Below are 14,409 nucleotides of genomic sequence, written 5' to 3' on the forward strand. Positions count from 1 at the left end.
CGCCCGCGTGGTGTGTTTATACAAAGTAGCATATGTGTTAATCCAGAGTATCACCTATCTACATATCAAACAACCAAATCAATTTTGCTGTTTACGCGTGAAAGAATAACAAACATCCATCCATACATTCTCACAAACTCACATTATTTTAATATAAGTAGGATTTTAGGATACTTAATCGCTATGTACAATAATAGTTTATAACACCTACTTAGCGGATTATGTTTAAAAACTTTTGTTTTACTTGTTAATTGTAATTTTTGCACACAATGCAAATGAGAGCACAATGGGTCAAAAAGGTTTACAGCCTAAGTTCCTAATTATGTTTGGTGTTAGGGAGGTTTTCAGAAATAGAGCAGGTAATAAATAAATTGCAAATCTTTGCTACCTGCTTGGTATAAAACCGTAGGATTTTAAAATTTTAATACAGTTTATTTTTAAACGTTACAGTGTCCACATTACCTACACCAGAATGTTGAACATGATGGGAATTCCACGTAATTTCTCGTTAAGCCTGATCATGACCGATCAAAGCGACCAGCCCAAACAAGAGAAGGCAAAACAAATGGAGTATTTCGGAATTTATCGGAAAGACTCCCAATTTGTAAGAATGGAGAAGATCGTCAGAAAAATATTGACCCCGGTGCCGGAACTGATAAGTCAAGATCCTGACCCACTGCCCCGCCTTCAGTATATCCCGGATTCCATGGCTGACCTCGGCCGCCGTAAAAAGGATTTGAAAAGGCAATGGGTTAAAAATCCCCATGATCGCAATATTGAAAAGAATTACCACCAGTTAAGAGAAGATTTAAGGACGAGGATTCGGCGCCATGCAGCCATTCTGAAGTATTTTGACTTTCTAACAAAAAGTTATCAAAGTGGGGAGGAAAAAAATCATTTTTCTACTGCGATCGATACAGATCGTGTTCAAAGTTTTGTGGATTACTTCAGAGAGCATGAAGACGATCGTTTCCTCTTGTCAATGATGTTTGTAACGAAGGAGTTTACTACAGAGCTGGGAACACAGAGGGAACTAAAGGACAAGTCAGAGCCCATCCACTATTACTACTTCTGGTACGCAATATATGCTACTTATGAAGATTTCGTATTAACACCGCCACAACATCGGAAGTACTTTAGATTAAAGTCAAATTGTACAACTGATTTAGACTTTTTCAAGCACTTATGAATGTCAAAAATATAACTAAGTTTAATTCTAGTTGCCCATTCCAAAAGTAGCTTCCTATGGAGAATAACGGGCAAGAAACTCCATGGTTAATCTTTATAAATCATATGAACACTGATGGAAAAGAAACATAATAAAAACTGAAATAATAACCCAGTTGTACTTATAACCATTAACCCTATTTAAGCATACAAATAAACGAGTTTTTAATTTTAAGTGTCTGTTTTTTATTTCAAACATCTTTGGAAATAAACGATTGTAATTTACCTATCGTGCCTACATGCACACACATTTGCTGCTTTATGCTCTACCTACCTTGTTGTCTTTTTGCTGTATCAATTTGCTGTTTGTATGTAACAGAATATATGTCAATGTATGTAACGCACTAAGTAAAAGGACTAAAAAGGAACTTGGTTTGTATGAATTAAGAAGAATAGGATCAAAAATGTAAGTTCAAAGTTATTGCCTCTTTTCGCCAAGAAAGAAATATGATAAGGATTCCAAGAATTATTTTCATTAAGAGCTTGAATAACTCAGCGGTCAGCTGATTGAAACCGTTACCATAAATATTGTATGAACGCATTGTTAGTTTTGGCGGGAATTGTTTAGTTGACATTTCTTCTGACAGTTCGATTCGTTCGTATTTGCAGGTGCTTTCCGGTTTCCAGTGTTTTATTTCTGTTTGACTTCGTTGGTGGTGTAAATTAATTTGCATTTAAGATGATTTCCTGATAGTTGGGACGGTTTTACATCCGTGACATGCCAAGATGTTCATAGAGGACATAAAAAACGATTTCTACAACGTATTGCTAGGGAACGTGAGTAGCAGTTGAAGCATTGTTTACGAGTTTACAACCAAACTTTTTTGTGTTACAGAAACTTTTATTTGTTTCAGAGGGTGTTATTATTAGTTCATTACGACGTGGATGCTATTTGCACGTGTAAAATATTGCAGGGTTTGTTTAAAAGTGATAATGTGTCGTATACATTGGTGCCGGTGGGGGGTATTGGGGAGTTAAAGCAGGCTTATGAAGAAAATAATGAAGAAATAAAGTATGTGGTGCTGGTGAACTGTGGGGGGACCATAGACTTGGTGGATATCCTGCAGCCGGAGGAAGAAGTTGTGTTCTTTGTGTTGGACGCTCACAAACCTACTGATGTTTGTAATGTTTATAGTGACGGACAGGTAAGTTGTGTGTTTATGATGCTGTTCTTTTATATCTAGGCTTTATAATCTTTACATAAATATATAGTGTCTTAAAAGTCATATACTTATGGAAATATTCATAAATCTACAGAGCTTAAATCTCTAAAAATAAAAAAATACAGATAGGTTTGTTCGTGTTGATTTTTGCAATACTTTATCTAAAGCTCAAATAGTTCAAATCTTAAAGTAATTATAATCTTAACACTTCAAGACCTCATGGGTTGAAATGATAATTATTTTGTGTGTACAATAATGTACACTGTTTATTTTAAATTTGTTTTAGGTGAGGCTAGTGTACAAAGATAGCGAGGAGAACATTCCAAACTTTGATGATATTTTCAGAGATGAAGAAGAAGATGAGGAGGTGAGCTTATAGTTTATTCTATCATATATTCAAAGTATTATTGCCCAGCCTCTTCTCATACCGAAAAGGTATGAATGTCAGTCACTTACTTGCTTAATAGATTGGCGATATCATACTTTAAAGTCCAGATTTTCTAAAATTATTTTGTAATTATTTTTTGACATTATTGGTAGTTGAAGCCAGAAGGTCTGACAAACGATTAAACCAACTGGCATCAGGTAAGTGACTATTTGATGCTCACTGCAATATACAAATTACATTGTATACAAATTTATATATCGAACAATGTTTAAGGTTCTTCTAACCTACAGGCAAACATGTGTTGCTGGGGAATTTGTTGCGCCACTTATTTTTCCCAGCAATAACACATAGGAAGTGGTGAAGGGTGGGTGTTTTGGAGGAGTTCAAAAGTGCTGTCTTGCAGCCTAGTTTGAATAAATGATATTTGATTTTCCATCAGAATGAGGAGGCCGAGAGTGGTCGTGAAGGGCTGGAGGCGATGGTGGAGCGTCGCCGCGAGCGCCGCGCCTGGGAGGAGAGGAGGAACACCCTCATGTTCAACTACACGCAGTTCTCTTATTACGGGAAACCTGTAAGTTTACTTTGCTATCCTGGAACTGTGGAGTTTTATTCTTTTCTCTGGGTATAAGTCTTTTCCCTACTACCAACTACTACTACTATTTTAAATATTATATTATTTGAGTTACTAGATAGTACTTGTCAAACTTTTTAATCACATTTGAGAGTGGAGTCTTGTAACTCTAAAATATTGAATGCCCTTCTTATGTAATAGGTCTGTGTAATAAAGCTCTTAAATATCTATATGTACTTCTTCTAAGTTTGCCTGTATCTAAGAAGCTCTGGAACTACTGAACCGGTTCAAAAAATTCTTGTACTGGTGTGAAGATAGTCCCTGAGTGATTCAGGCAATTTTACGTGACAACGTCTAATAACTCGATATTACGGGCTGCTGTAACGTTTAGGTTTAGTGGTAGGTACCCTAGTAGGTAGAAAAATAAAAAGGAATTTAGTAAATTAGTATATAAGTATATTCTACAAAAAGATCGGCAGAGCCGGGAGTGGGTTTAGAATAATCGAGCACGCGTTAAGTTCCAGCCCGCTATAGAAACACTACTACCCTGTATAGTCAGGCAGCTCGGCAGCGGTCAGGCGGGGTAGGTGTGCAGCGCGCTAGTAGATGCCGGACGACGTAGATGGGCGCGGCACGTAGGTAGACACAGGCACGTAGGTAGACACAGGCACGTAGGTAGACACAGGCACGTAGGTAGACACAGGCACGTAGGTAGACACACTTAGGGTAGGCGCACTTAGGGTAGGTGCACTGGAGGTAGTCAGGTACTTGAACCCTGGAATGTCCGTTATGTTCCGTCTTAGTTACGGTCCGGTTATATTCCGGCCACGACTGCAACATCCCGATTTCCACTTACTCACTACCTAACTAAAAGGAAAGCAGTGATCAAGCACTAGATAGCATCGAGATGAGGCAGCCTAGGCAGCGTGACAAATCATAATTACAGCTAACAAAATGTAATCTGAATGCAAGTGATGAGGGTGAAAGTATTTGCATGATTTAAAAAGCAAAGCACTAGTTTAAATGAAGAATGAATAAATGGGTAGACTCTATAACAAATTATTTGTAAAGAAGAATATGGAAAAATAATTGTAGGGCGTGGCCCTCATGACACGGTCAAAGTGCACCGGTCATGTAAGGTCAAATACCACATGATATTTTTTTAAAAGCGTTATGGAAATAAGTACATAGGCCATAGGTAATATTCCATAAGAACAGCAACAAAGGCGTGGTCGTAGCATGAAATAACATAATGAATGCACAATGAAATTAGCAAGTCATTCTACGACACGTCACGTACTCACGTATAACTTTTCTAGATGCTCATAATCCAAACTAATATTATAAATGCGAAAGTAACTCTGTCTGTCTGTCTGTCTTTCTGTCTTTCTGTCTGTCTGTCTGTCTTTTCTGCACGCCTAAACTACTGAACCGATTTGTGTGAAATTTGGTACAGACATAGTTTGAAACTTGAGAAAGGACATAGGATAGTTTTTATTGCAAAAAAAAATAAAATTATTCCGGACATATAGCGCCATCTATTGGTCAAATCAAAAATCTGCTGGTAGTCACTATTCCACGCGAACGAAGTTGCGGGCAAAAGCTAGTAAGTAATATTTTGCAACACTCACCCGATCTGGGGTATACACTGACTCTAAATGTAATTTTAAAAGCACAATAGTTTATTCCAGATTAAATTATATGCAATGCAATCGCGAGTTAAAAATGTACATAGACCAGTAGTAGTAGTAGACTGTATCGGGCCAGAACTTAACGCGAGCTCGATTATTCTAAACCCACTCCCGGCTCTGCCGATCTTTTTGTAGAATATACTTATATACTAATTTACTAAATTCCTTTTTATTTTTCTACCTACTAGGGTACCTACCACTAACCTAAACGTTACACTGCATACAAGAAAAATTTGACGCGCTCCGACGCGCTTCCAGTGGTGAGCGCTAGGCCTAAAGCGACTTTATAGACAAATCTTTTTTCTCTTCTAGAGTGCCTGCATAGCTCTAGAGCTAGCCTGGCGCATGTCTCGCTGCGGCTGGGGCGGCGTGTGGGCGGGCAGCGTGGCGGCGGCGGCGGGCGCCGCGCTGTGCCGCCGCGCGCCGGCGCAGGCGCTGCTCGACCACCACCATCTGCGCGAGCACACGCCGCAAGAACACGACAAAACTGTACGTAACACTGCCAGACTTTCTGATTTCAGACTACTTGTAAAATAGTACATTTCAGCTGCCGTTTATTATTTTCCGAGAGTTGATCAACTACCTAGCAAATTGATCAACTTGCGAGTCTTGTTATTTTCCGGTGAAATATACAACGGCGAGCTTAACCCAGACTTCGGTTCTCTTACAGCCAACCTTGAAGCTACAGAGAGGAATTCCACATTCTCACAGCAAGAACAGTGAACGATCCATCGTAGCGCACATCATACCATCCGCAACACTAATGAATTCTCTCTTCCAGGGTTGTCACGTAACTCTAGAGAAGGACGTATGCCTGCCGCTATATCGGCGCTGGTCGCTGGAGGCGGCGCTGTGCCACGCGCCGGCGCTGGCGCCCTCGCTGCGGCTGCACACGAGAGCTGGACACGCCAGGCTTAGGCAGCTGCTCGCTGATACTGGGTATGTACTGTACTTTGAATATCACAACTGACATCATCGCGTAGTCCCCATTGCTGAAGTTATGGAGTACTCCCCACGACTATACCACTTATTATTCTAACAAAATCATGGTTCAACAGACACGAAAAGTTTAACCATGCTCTTTTAGAAAAAAAACCGGCCAAGTGCGAGTCGGAATCGCGCCCGAAGTGTTCCGTACAATGGTAAATAATGATTTAGAAAATAAGCAAAAAAATCACTTTTGTTGTTTGGAAGCCCCCCAAAAGATTTCTTTTCTTTTAGTTTTCAGTATTTGTTTTTATAGCGGCAACAGAAAATATCATCTGAGAAAATTTCAACTCTAACTATCACGGTTCACGAGATACAGCTTGGTGACAGACGGACGCACGGACGGACAGAGGAGCGAAAACAATAGGGTCCCGTTTGACCCTTTGGTTACGGAACCCTAAAAAAAAACCCCGAAATATGGAAAAATGTTATAAAAGTAGCCTGTCATGAGTTAGTCCCCAACACTGACATCATGGCGTCCCCGCGACTGACATCGTACACATTTTGCTTGAAAAGTTTGTCGAGCTACGTTTGAATTGAAAGAACTTTAAACAAAGATATTTCAAAATTACTTTGTTTAGCGAATATTATTACCGCGAAACCTATTTATCGATATTATTTATATTTTAAACGAAATAGTTTCTATATGGAAGTTCATTGAATGACCCAATTATTTTTCTAAGATTAGAAATTCAAAACAATAGGTAAACGTTAGGAACGTTATCAATAGCGGGGTCAATACACTAAATGTTTTTATTATGATTGTAATTACATACGATTTTTAACCTGGAAATGATTGTCAAATCAAATCAAATCAAATGGTTTATTTGTGAAACACGGGTATGGTACAAAGATCTTAAAAAAAGAAATATATACAATTGTTCATGCCGTGATCAGCCACATGGGGCATACAAATATGGTACTTACTAGCTAACTATAATTGTATAGATTTATCCTAATTACATAGGCATGTTACAAATTCTAAATATCTATGATAATAAGCACTAATTATTTTGATAGAAAATCATTAATACAATAATAACAGTTGGTTATCAAAAAGTTGGACAATTTATGTTTAAAAATGTTAACATTATCACAATCCCTTATATCTTTAGGTAAATTGTTATATACTTTAGTTGCCATAATAAACACACTTTTTTCATACAGAGTTGTCTTGAATGTTCTGCTGACGTTATTATATAATCTACTTCTATTGCGTGATCCAGATTGTAAAGTAAATAATGTAGGATTTTGTTTTATAAATAGAGCCAATTCTAATATATATATTGATGGAACTGTAAGTAAGTTTAATTTCTTAAAGTATTCTTTACAACTGTCTGTCTTTTTCAAACCACACATGGCACGAATGCATTTCTTTTGACATTTAAAAACTCTTTCCCAATTAGTATCGTTGCCCCAAAAGATTATTGCATATTTTAATCTGGAAACAACATATCCATGGTATGCAACCAGAAGAGTGGGGAGGCTTACTTTCTTGGAGAGGAGGTAAAGGCTGTAAGAGGATTGTGATATTTTTTTGCATATAAAATCAATATGAGTTTGCCATTTTAAATTGCTGTCAATGTGAACTCCAAGAAATTTTGTAGATGGGGTTAGTTTTACTTCTTTTCCCGAATACTCTATTTTTGTATTTAATGTATAATTCGTTTTCTGTCTGAATTGCATTAATTTAGTTTTATCCAGGTTTATTAATAAATTATTATTATTTAGCCATTCAATTATGGAAGATAAGCTGTTATTGATTTCATTTTCATCATTATAAACGACTGTACAGTCATCTGCAAATAGGACCATTCTATCATTGGTTGACTCAGGAAGGTCGTTAATATAAATTAGAAAGAGCAATGGACCTAGAACACTGCCCTGTGGGACTCCGAATTTAACTGTTCTAGGACTTGATCTATATTCTGTTTCATTTTTAGTATTGGTAGAGATTTTGGTTATTAGTGTGACTTGAGTTCTGTTAGTTAGGTAAGATTTTAATAAATCAAGAGCGTTTCCCCTAATTCCATACATCTCTAGTTTGTTTAATAAAATTGAGTGGTCAACAAAGTCGAAGGCCTTTGTCATATCCATAAATAAAGCGAATGAAGGCTGCCTAGCATCTACTCTAGGATATATCATACTTAAAAAATCATATATAGCCAGGTTTGTGGACATATTCTTCCTAAAACCTTTTTGCTTATCAGAGAAAATACGATACTTATCAAAATAGTTATAGAGATTAATATAAATAGCTTTCTCAAATATTTTTGCAAATATGGGTAAAAGGGCAATCGGTCTGTAATTTTTCATATCTGATTTAGTATCTACTTCATAAAAATGATTCTAAGTTTTTTTATTAATTTATTAGTTTCTGTTTTCGTATATCTTACGACTTTTGCTTGTCCTTATTAGTTATACCTACCTACCTAATACTAATTACAAATTTAACAAAATCATGGTTTATATTATAACAGGCACTATAATAGTAAAAAGTTTCTAAATATGCAATAAGAGTAGCATACCTAACATTTTATGCATTTAAATTTACATATGTATATTATAAAATTAATCAAATAAAAATATAAACAAATAATCCTACTTTTTTTTCAGTATCCCTCTCCAACAAGCTCGCCAAGCGTACCGCTCGATGGACGTGGAGCTGCGCCGCTCGCTGTTGCCGGCGCTGGAGGCCGCCGCCCCCAAGCACAAGCTGCCCGCGCCCACGCACACCACGTGTCTGCTGCAGCGAGTACACTCGCCCACGCTGCCCGCCATGGACGTTGTGTTCGCTATCATGGGGCTTATTGAACATGTAAGTTGTTATTGCTACTGACTCCCCTAATGTAGGTACTTCCCCCATCGACTCCCCTACTGACTCCCCATCGACCCCCTACTGACGCCCCCATCGACCCCCTACTGACACCCCATCGACACCCTACTGAGGCTCCATCGACTCCCTACTGAAGCCCCATCGACCCCCTACTGACTCGCCTATTGACTCCCTATTGACGCCCCCACCGACCCCTTACTGACGCCCCCATCGACTCCCTACTGACGCCCCCATCGACTCCCTACTGACGCCCCCATCGACACCCCTACTGACTCCCCCTCCAACAAGCTCGCCAAGCGTACCGCTCGATGGACGTGGAGCTGCGCCGCTCGCTGTTGCCGGCGCTGGAGGCCGCCGCCCCCAAGCACAAGCTGCCCGCGCCCACGCACACCACGTGTCTGCTGCAGCGAGTACACTCGCCCACGCTGCCCGCCATGGATGTTGTGTTCGCTATCATGGGACTTATTGAACATGTGAGTTGTGTAACTACCCCAATGTACGATTTCACTGACTTCCCCAATGTACTTCCATTGCTGACTACACCAATGTAACACCTCACTGACTCCCCCTATGTACTTACTATCTTACTGAATACACCAATATACTCCCTTTACTGACTCCTAATATACAACTCCTACTGACTCCCCCAATGTACTCTCCCTACTTATTCCTCTAATGTCCTCCGTTACTGGTTACTGACTTTTAGCTCCCCCAATGTGCGCTCCTTATTGACTGCCACAATGTATTCTACTTTTAAAGTTCCTTCTATACTTTATATACCACCACTATACATACTCACTGCGGCCGCAACGCCCTCGTGCCGCACACATAAGGCAGTTGACGAAGCTGCTGCCACTTGCTCACCAACGGTCGCAGTAGTCGGGTCAGTTTCAGAGCCATTTCAACACCGAACACATTACATATAAAGTACACTTCTCTCTTTCAGGAAACAATACCAAAAGCGGAAGGCTTCCAACACGCCCTCTCAGCGCTAGACACCCAGAGTGGGCAGAATGAGAGCCTGTCGCTGGGCAGCGCGGGCGCCATGGCGGCGCTGCAGGCGGTGGCGCGCGTGGTGCACGCCACGCTGAGCGGCCGACAGCTGCACCTCGCCGGACCCTTCAGCTACTTCATCGTGCAGGAGGTGATACACCCTCACTGGACACACATCATCTTTCGAGCCTTTTCCCAAATGTTTGGGTCAGCTTCAGTTTAACCGGTTGCAGCTGAGAATCAGTGTTTTACAAGGATGAATTGCCCTATCTGATTTCCTCCACCCAGGGAAAACCTAGAACGTCTTGATAAGACCGGTTGTCAGTCTTTCTAGCTTCTGACTACCCGTAACAACCGCCAAAGATGGTAAAATGACAGTGGAGACTAATTTAACGTGCCTTCCAAAACACGGAAAGTAATGATAATCTACTGACTGACCGCGCCAAGCGTTGCTTATCCTTATGATCGATTAATCCACGGGGCTTTTACTTAGCCACGAGCTCTTATCATACTAACTTACTGAAGTAGGAACTAAATTTCCTTTTACCAATATTCCAGGGTACTCCAGAATCCCGTATAGTCCGCGGTCCTCTCTGGCTGGGCGTAGCAGCGCGGTGGACGGCGGCGGCGGCCGGGGCTTCGCGAGCTGTTGTAGCCAGCGCTCCCATAGACGACACCACCTGTCTGCTGCTTGGTATACCGCCTAGATACCAACATGAGCCTAGGAAGTTAGTACATAATATGCTTTTTCTTTTAAATGATAAAAGCTTGAAATCATCAACCCGCAAGCGTGGTGATCAACGCTCAATACTTCTTCATTTGATAGGACGTCTGTGCCTAGCAGTGGGACGATAAAAAGACTGATGCAAAACCTTATTTTTTTCCATTACGGGCTGGATACTTTAACTCTTGTTGCAAGCACAAATATTAATTTCTGTTGAGTCACTTGCAACTGAACATTCTCTTTTTTTTTCAAAATACATATTTGTTTATTGATTACTTTTAAATATCCTAAGGATTGGTCATAATTCACCGACAGCATAATAAACCAATGTAACCTACAGCCCATAACTATAAACATCTTATTTACCTAATGATATTCACTATATAAACTATTTCCTACAGTCTATTCGGCGCAGCATTCGAGCAGGCAGCCACGAAGTGCGGCGCGAGTGTATCGCTGGACCACGTGGACTCCTCCGTCATCACGCTGCCGCTCGCACAACGCCCGCAGTTCCTCGACGCTCTCACTGCTTTACTCGCTTAAACATACCTAAACAACGCACTTACTTACTTCCGTTGGCTCTACAACCCTTTGTGGGTCTTTGCCTCTACAATAATCCTCCAGTTATCACGAAGCTTGGCTGTTCTTTTCCAGTTGGTAATCTTTCTAAGGTCTTCAAAACAACGAACTATACATTTCACGAAAGAAGTCCCGCAGACGCAGCGCTATGCGATAGCTCAGAAAATACGTACAAAGATATATAGTTCCACAATTTTCCGCGGGACTTCTTCCGTGAAATGGACTTTACACTAAACTATGTTATACCAGTCTAAACAAAAACATCTCTACCCGCATTATATCTTCGCTATTCTGATTAAAAATCTTGATAAACATTGGCAAATACACTAGAATTTTTTTTTATTACCCGAATGTGGAAAAAACCTTCAGAAAACATTAGTTTAATTATAATTTCTCACTTATTTTAAAACCAATTCTTTCAGAATAAGCATCATATGAATTAAAAATGTTATCATCTTTTTAGTTTTTTCTCATTACCAGTCACTACAATAAAAATAGTATATAAGGAATTGCGAAACTGTAAATATTGTCTTAAGTACCCGCAACACAATGCAGTCGAACTGATATGAACTAGATGTACAAAATAATATCATAAACTAATCTATGAAGTAAGTTAGCTAAGTTAACAGACGAAAATCACAAAATTGTGCCTTCAAACCTATCATAGTTTTAAGATTCAATAAATAATTCGCCTATAATATCTTTAATTAAATATAGCAATCGGATACATAGTTTAAATATTAATTTCAATACTGGTCCCAGTTTTGTGTATGATATTATTTCACTTATCAATAATTTTTATTAATTGAAATCAGTTACTGTTTAATTTTCATAAGATTAAAAATGTATGTTTGTGTGTGTTGTGAAAAGTGGGAAGAATTGTGGTTTTTACGTATAAAAAAATCACCATTCTCTTAACTTGTGTTTGTTTGTTGATATGACTGTTTCTAATTGTAAGGTCTTAGTGAATAATATTTATTTAGTAATAACTCAGTTGCTTTATAAAGTAAATAAAATTGATTATAAAAAAAATGTACTTTTATTTCCGTCATATAAAACACAACATAGTTACGTATACAGAATATTGCACAAGGGAAACTTGATAATCACGTATTCGTCAGCACAACAATGAGTATCTCAAAATTATAAGGCATTTACAAATTAATAACGTAAATATAGACTTAATTTGACAAAATTAAAATTAACAGGGGTGTCTAAATAAATGAGATTTGTTCGTATCATTTACAATAATAATACTAGGCTAATCTAATTCGAGAATCTTAGATAATATACGAAAATTATACGTTCTAGCGACCAGACACTTCATTGCCTCCATAAAATCATGCATAATTACGCTCTATGAATCTCGTTATCAAATCCAGAGCCCATTTCGGTTGATCTTGCGGCACCATATGTCCGGAATTCCGTACCAAAGCCTCCGTTAGGTTCCCGGCATTCTTTATGTAACCAGCTAAATTCTTGCCCACTTTCCATATTATTTTACCACTTCTTTTGTATTCTGCTGCGCCGGCAAAATTCAGATTGTTTAAGAAGTTTTCCGTGAGAGGGTACGCCACAACGATGTCTAGTTGGCCGTTGTAGAATAGCATTCGGTAATGAGACAGCAGTTCGGCGACACAGGGAGCCACGGACTGCATCATGTCCAGAGCCAGCAGCAACTGCACCGTCTCCCCGTCATTGAACGGCAGCCCTCCCACGTGCATGCTGCGTCTCACGTCATTCCTGTGGACTATAGTTATGAACGACGTCGCGTCGTTTTTCAACGTCGAATGCAAATAATTGTAATACGAATCGTACCCCGTGTAGAACTTAAACAGCGAGAAGTGTGTGACCTGTCCGTCCATCAACCTGTCCATTAGTATGTTCGCTTGCAACCAATTCTTGTTTCTTATTGACACGTAAATGTCCATTTGAATTTTTATAAACACGCCCAACTCATTGCCGTCCAACATACCATGCTGGTACAAGTAGTTACCGTAATCCAATTGGTTTAACGGATCGCAGTAAGCATTGCCAAGCGCCATGCCTTTTAAATTCATTTTTAATCTTCTTCTGGCATTCTGTTTGTGAATTTCCATGCCAAGAGACGGTATATACTTCCCAGCATACGATTCGCCGGCTATGTAGAAGTCATTTCTCAACAGCAATGGGAAAAGCTGAAAAAACTGCCACAATGCCCGATATAGTCCTTTTGCAATACATTCTTGGTTGACGCAATAACCGTTAGAGTTTTTTGAAAAGCTGAAGCCGGTGCCAACAGGGCTATCAATGAAAATCACGTGGTACCGCAGAGTCCAGTGATATTTTCTCAAAACCAATCTGTGATTCCTTGCGCAAAGGGGTCCTATTTCTGCGAAAAGTCCGTAGAGAGAACTACATCCAGGTCCGCCTTGCAACCACAAAATGACCGGCGCTGAATGGTTCTTAGAAAATGGTAAAAAATACCAAAAATACAGATTGGAGCTGAACTGCTTGTTGATCGTCAGGAAGCCAGCATGGCTCGCGACTTCAGGCGTATGCGGCAGATACACTCGAGACAGGTTTTGGGCTAGCTTTACTAATCCTCGTTCAATGTAAGGTGTTAAAAATAGTGGATCGCCGGCGTCTTTCGAAGGTTTTGGGCCTAATTTCAATTTTGGGTAAATTGGAAAGAATATTGTGTTTACCAAGGAACAACACAGGGCCAATACCGTGATCGAAAGAAACATATGATCAGAATAATTACCCCAAAGGGATTGGTTTCTATTGAATGCTGCAGTGCCAATTCTTATGAACTCCTTGGGAGACTCCTTGAAACCAAAAATCCGTAATCCAAATAGTACCTTGTATATACGAAACGGAATATATCTTCATCTTGAAATCACTGAATCTTGGCATATCTGACAGCGACATTGGCGTCAATCAAATCAAAGAAGATGAGGTTTTATGTTAAATACATTTTGTCCATACCTAGTCCAGATTTCATTTTAGCGCACTCCATTCCATGCATTCGTAGTAAGGTAACTAGATAGCATATATTAAATTTTATACATGCGTGCGTGCGTGATATCTCGCATTTCATATAGCGAAAGCTAATCTCTTTTCATGTAAGTGGAAATAAATGCTACCAAGTTTTCGATGCAACACGGCATTTTTGTACTGTTGAAAAGTGTTCAGTTTCCTCAGGAGAATTACTGGTATCAGTTTCAAAAGAATATAACATAACATGAGAAAAAAATGTCATGGTTAT

The 14,409-nt window shown here is 39.4% G+C and overlaps 2 protein-coding genes across 2 annotated transcripts; one reads left to right on the forward strand and one right to left on the reverse strand.

Moving 5' to 3' along the window:
• Window positions 1-1,801: 1,801 nt before the first annotated feature.
• LOC110373632 (cell division control protein 45 homolog) lies at window positions 1,802-11,492 on the forward strand. The gene is made up of 10 exons (XM_064040359.1): window positions 1,802-2,004; window positions 2,082-2,372; window positions 2,677-2,757; window positions 3,218-3,349; window positions 5,353-5,529; window positions 5,822-5,979; window positions 8,644-8,845; window positions 9,810-10,007; window positions 10,415-10,584; window positions 10,982-11,492. Exons 1-10 carry the CDS (start codon window positions 1,954-1,956, stop codon window positions 11,121-11,123), a joined length of 1,602 nt encoding a protein of 533 aa, XP_063896429.1. The 5' UTR covers window positions 1,802-1,953; the 3' UTR covers window positions 11,124-11,492.
• A 694-nt stretch (window positions 11,493-12,186) lies between these two features.
• Window positions 12,187-14,360, reverse strand: LOC110373634 (venom serine carboxypeptidase). The gene has a single exon (XM_021330959.3). The coding sequence runs from the start codon at window positions 13,886-13,888 to the stop codon at window positions 12,500-12,502; it is 1,389 nt and encodes a 462-aa protein (XP_021186634.1). The 5' UTR covers window positions 13,889-14,360; the 3' UTR covers window positions 12,187-12,499.
• Between the last annotated feature and the right edge of the window lie 49 nt (window positions 14,361-14,409).

This window comes from Helicoverpa armigera, chromosome 22 (genome assembly GCF_030705265.1).
Source record: "Helicoverpa armigera isolate CAAS_96S chromosome 22, ASM3070526v1, whole genome shotgun sequence".
NCBI classification, from domain to species: domain Eukaryota; kingdom Metazoa; phylum Arthropoda; class Insecta; order Lepidoptera; family Noctuidae; genus Helicoverpa; species Helicoverpa armigera.

Bases quoted from the DNA above. Each gene is read 5' to 3' on its own strand.
- LOC110373632 (XM_064040359.1), top strand. From the start codon at position 1,954: ATGTTCATAGAGGACATAAAAAACGATTTCTACAACGTATTGCTAGGG. The intron at 2,005-2,081 runs GTGAGTAGCAGT...TATTTGTTTCAG, and splicing joins ACAACGTATTGCTAGGGAAC to AGGGTGTTATTATTAGTTCA. The intron at 2,758-3,217 runs GTGAGCTTATAG...ATTTTCCATCAG, and splicing joins ATGAAGAAGAAGATGAGGAG to AATGAGGAGGCCGAGAGTGG.
- LOC110373634 (XM_021330959.3), bottom strand. From the start codon at position 13,888: ATGTTTCTTTCGATCACGGTATTGGCCCTGTGTTGTTCCTTGGTAAAC.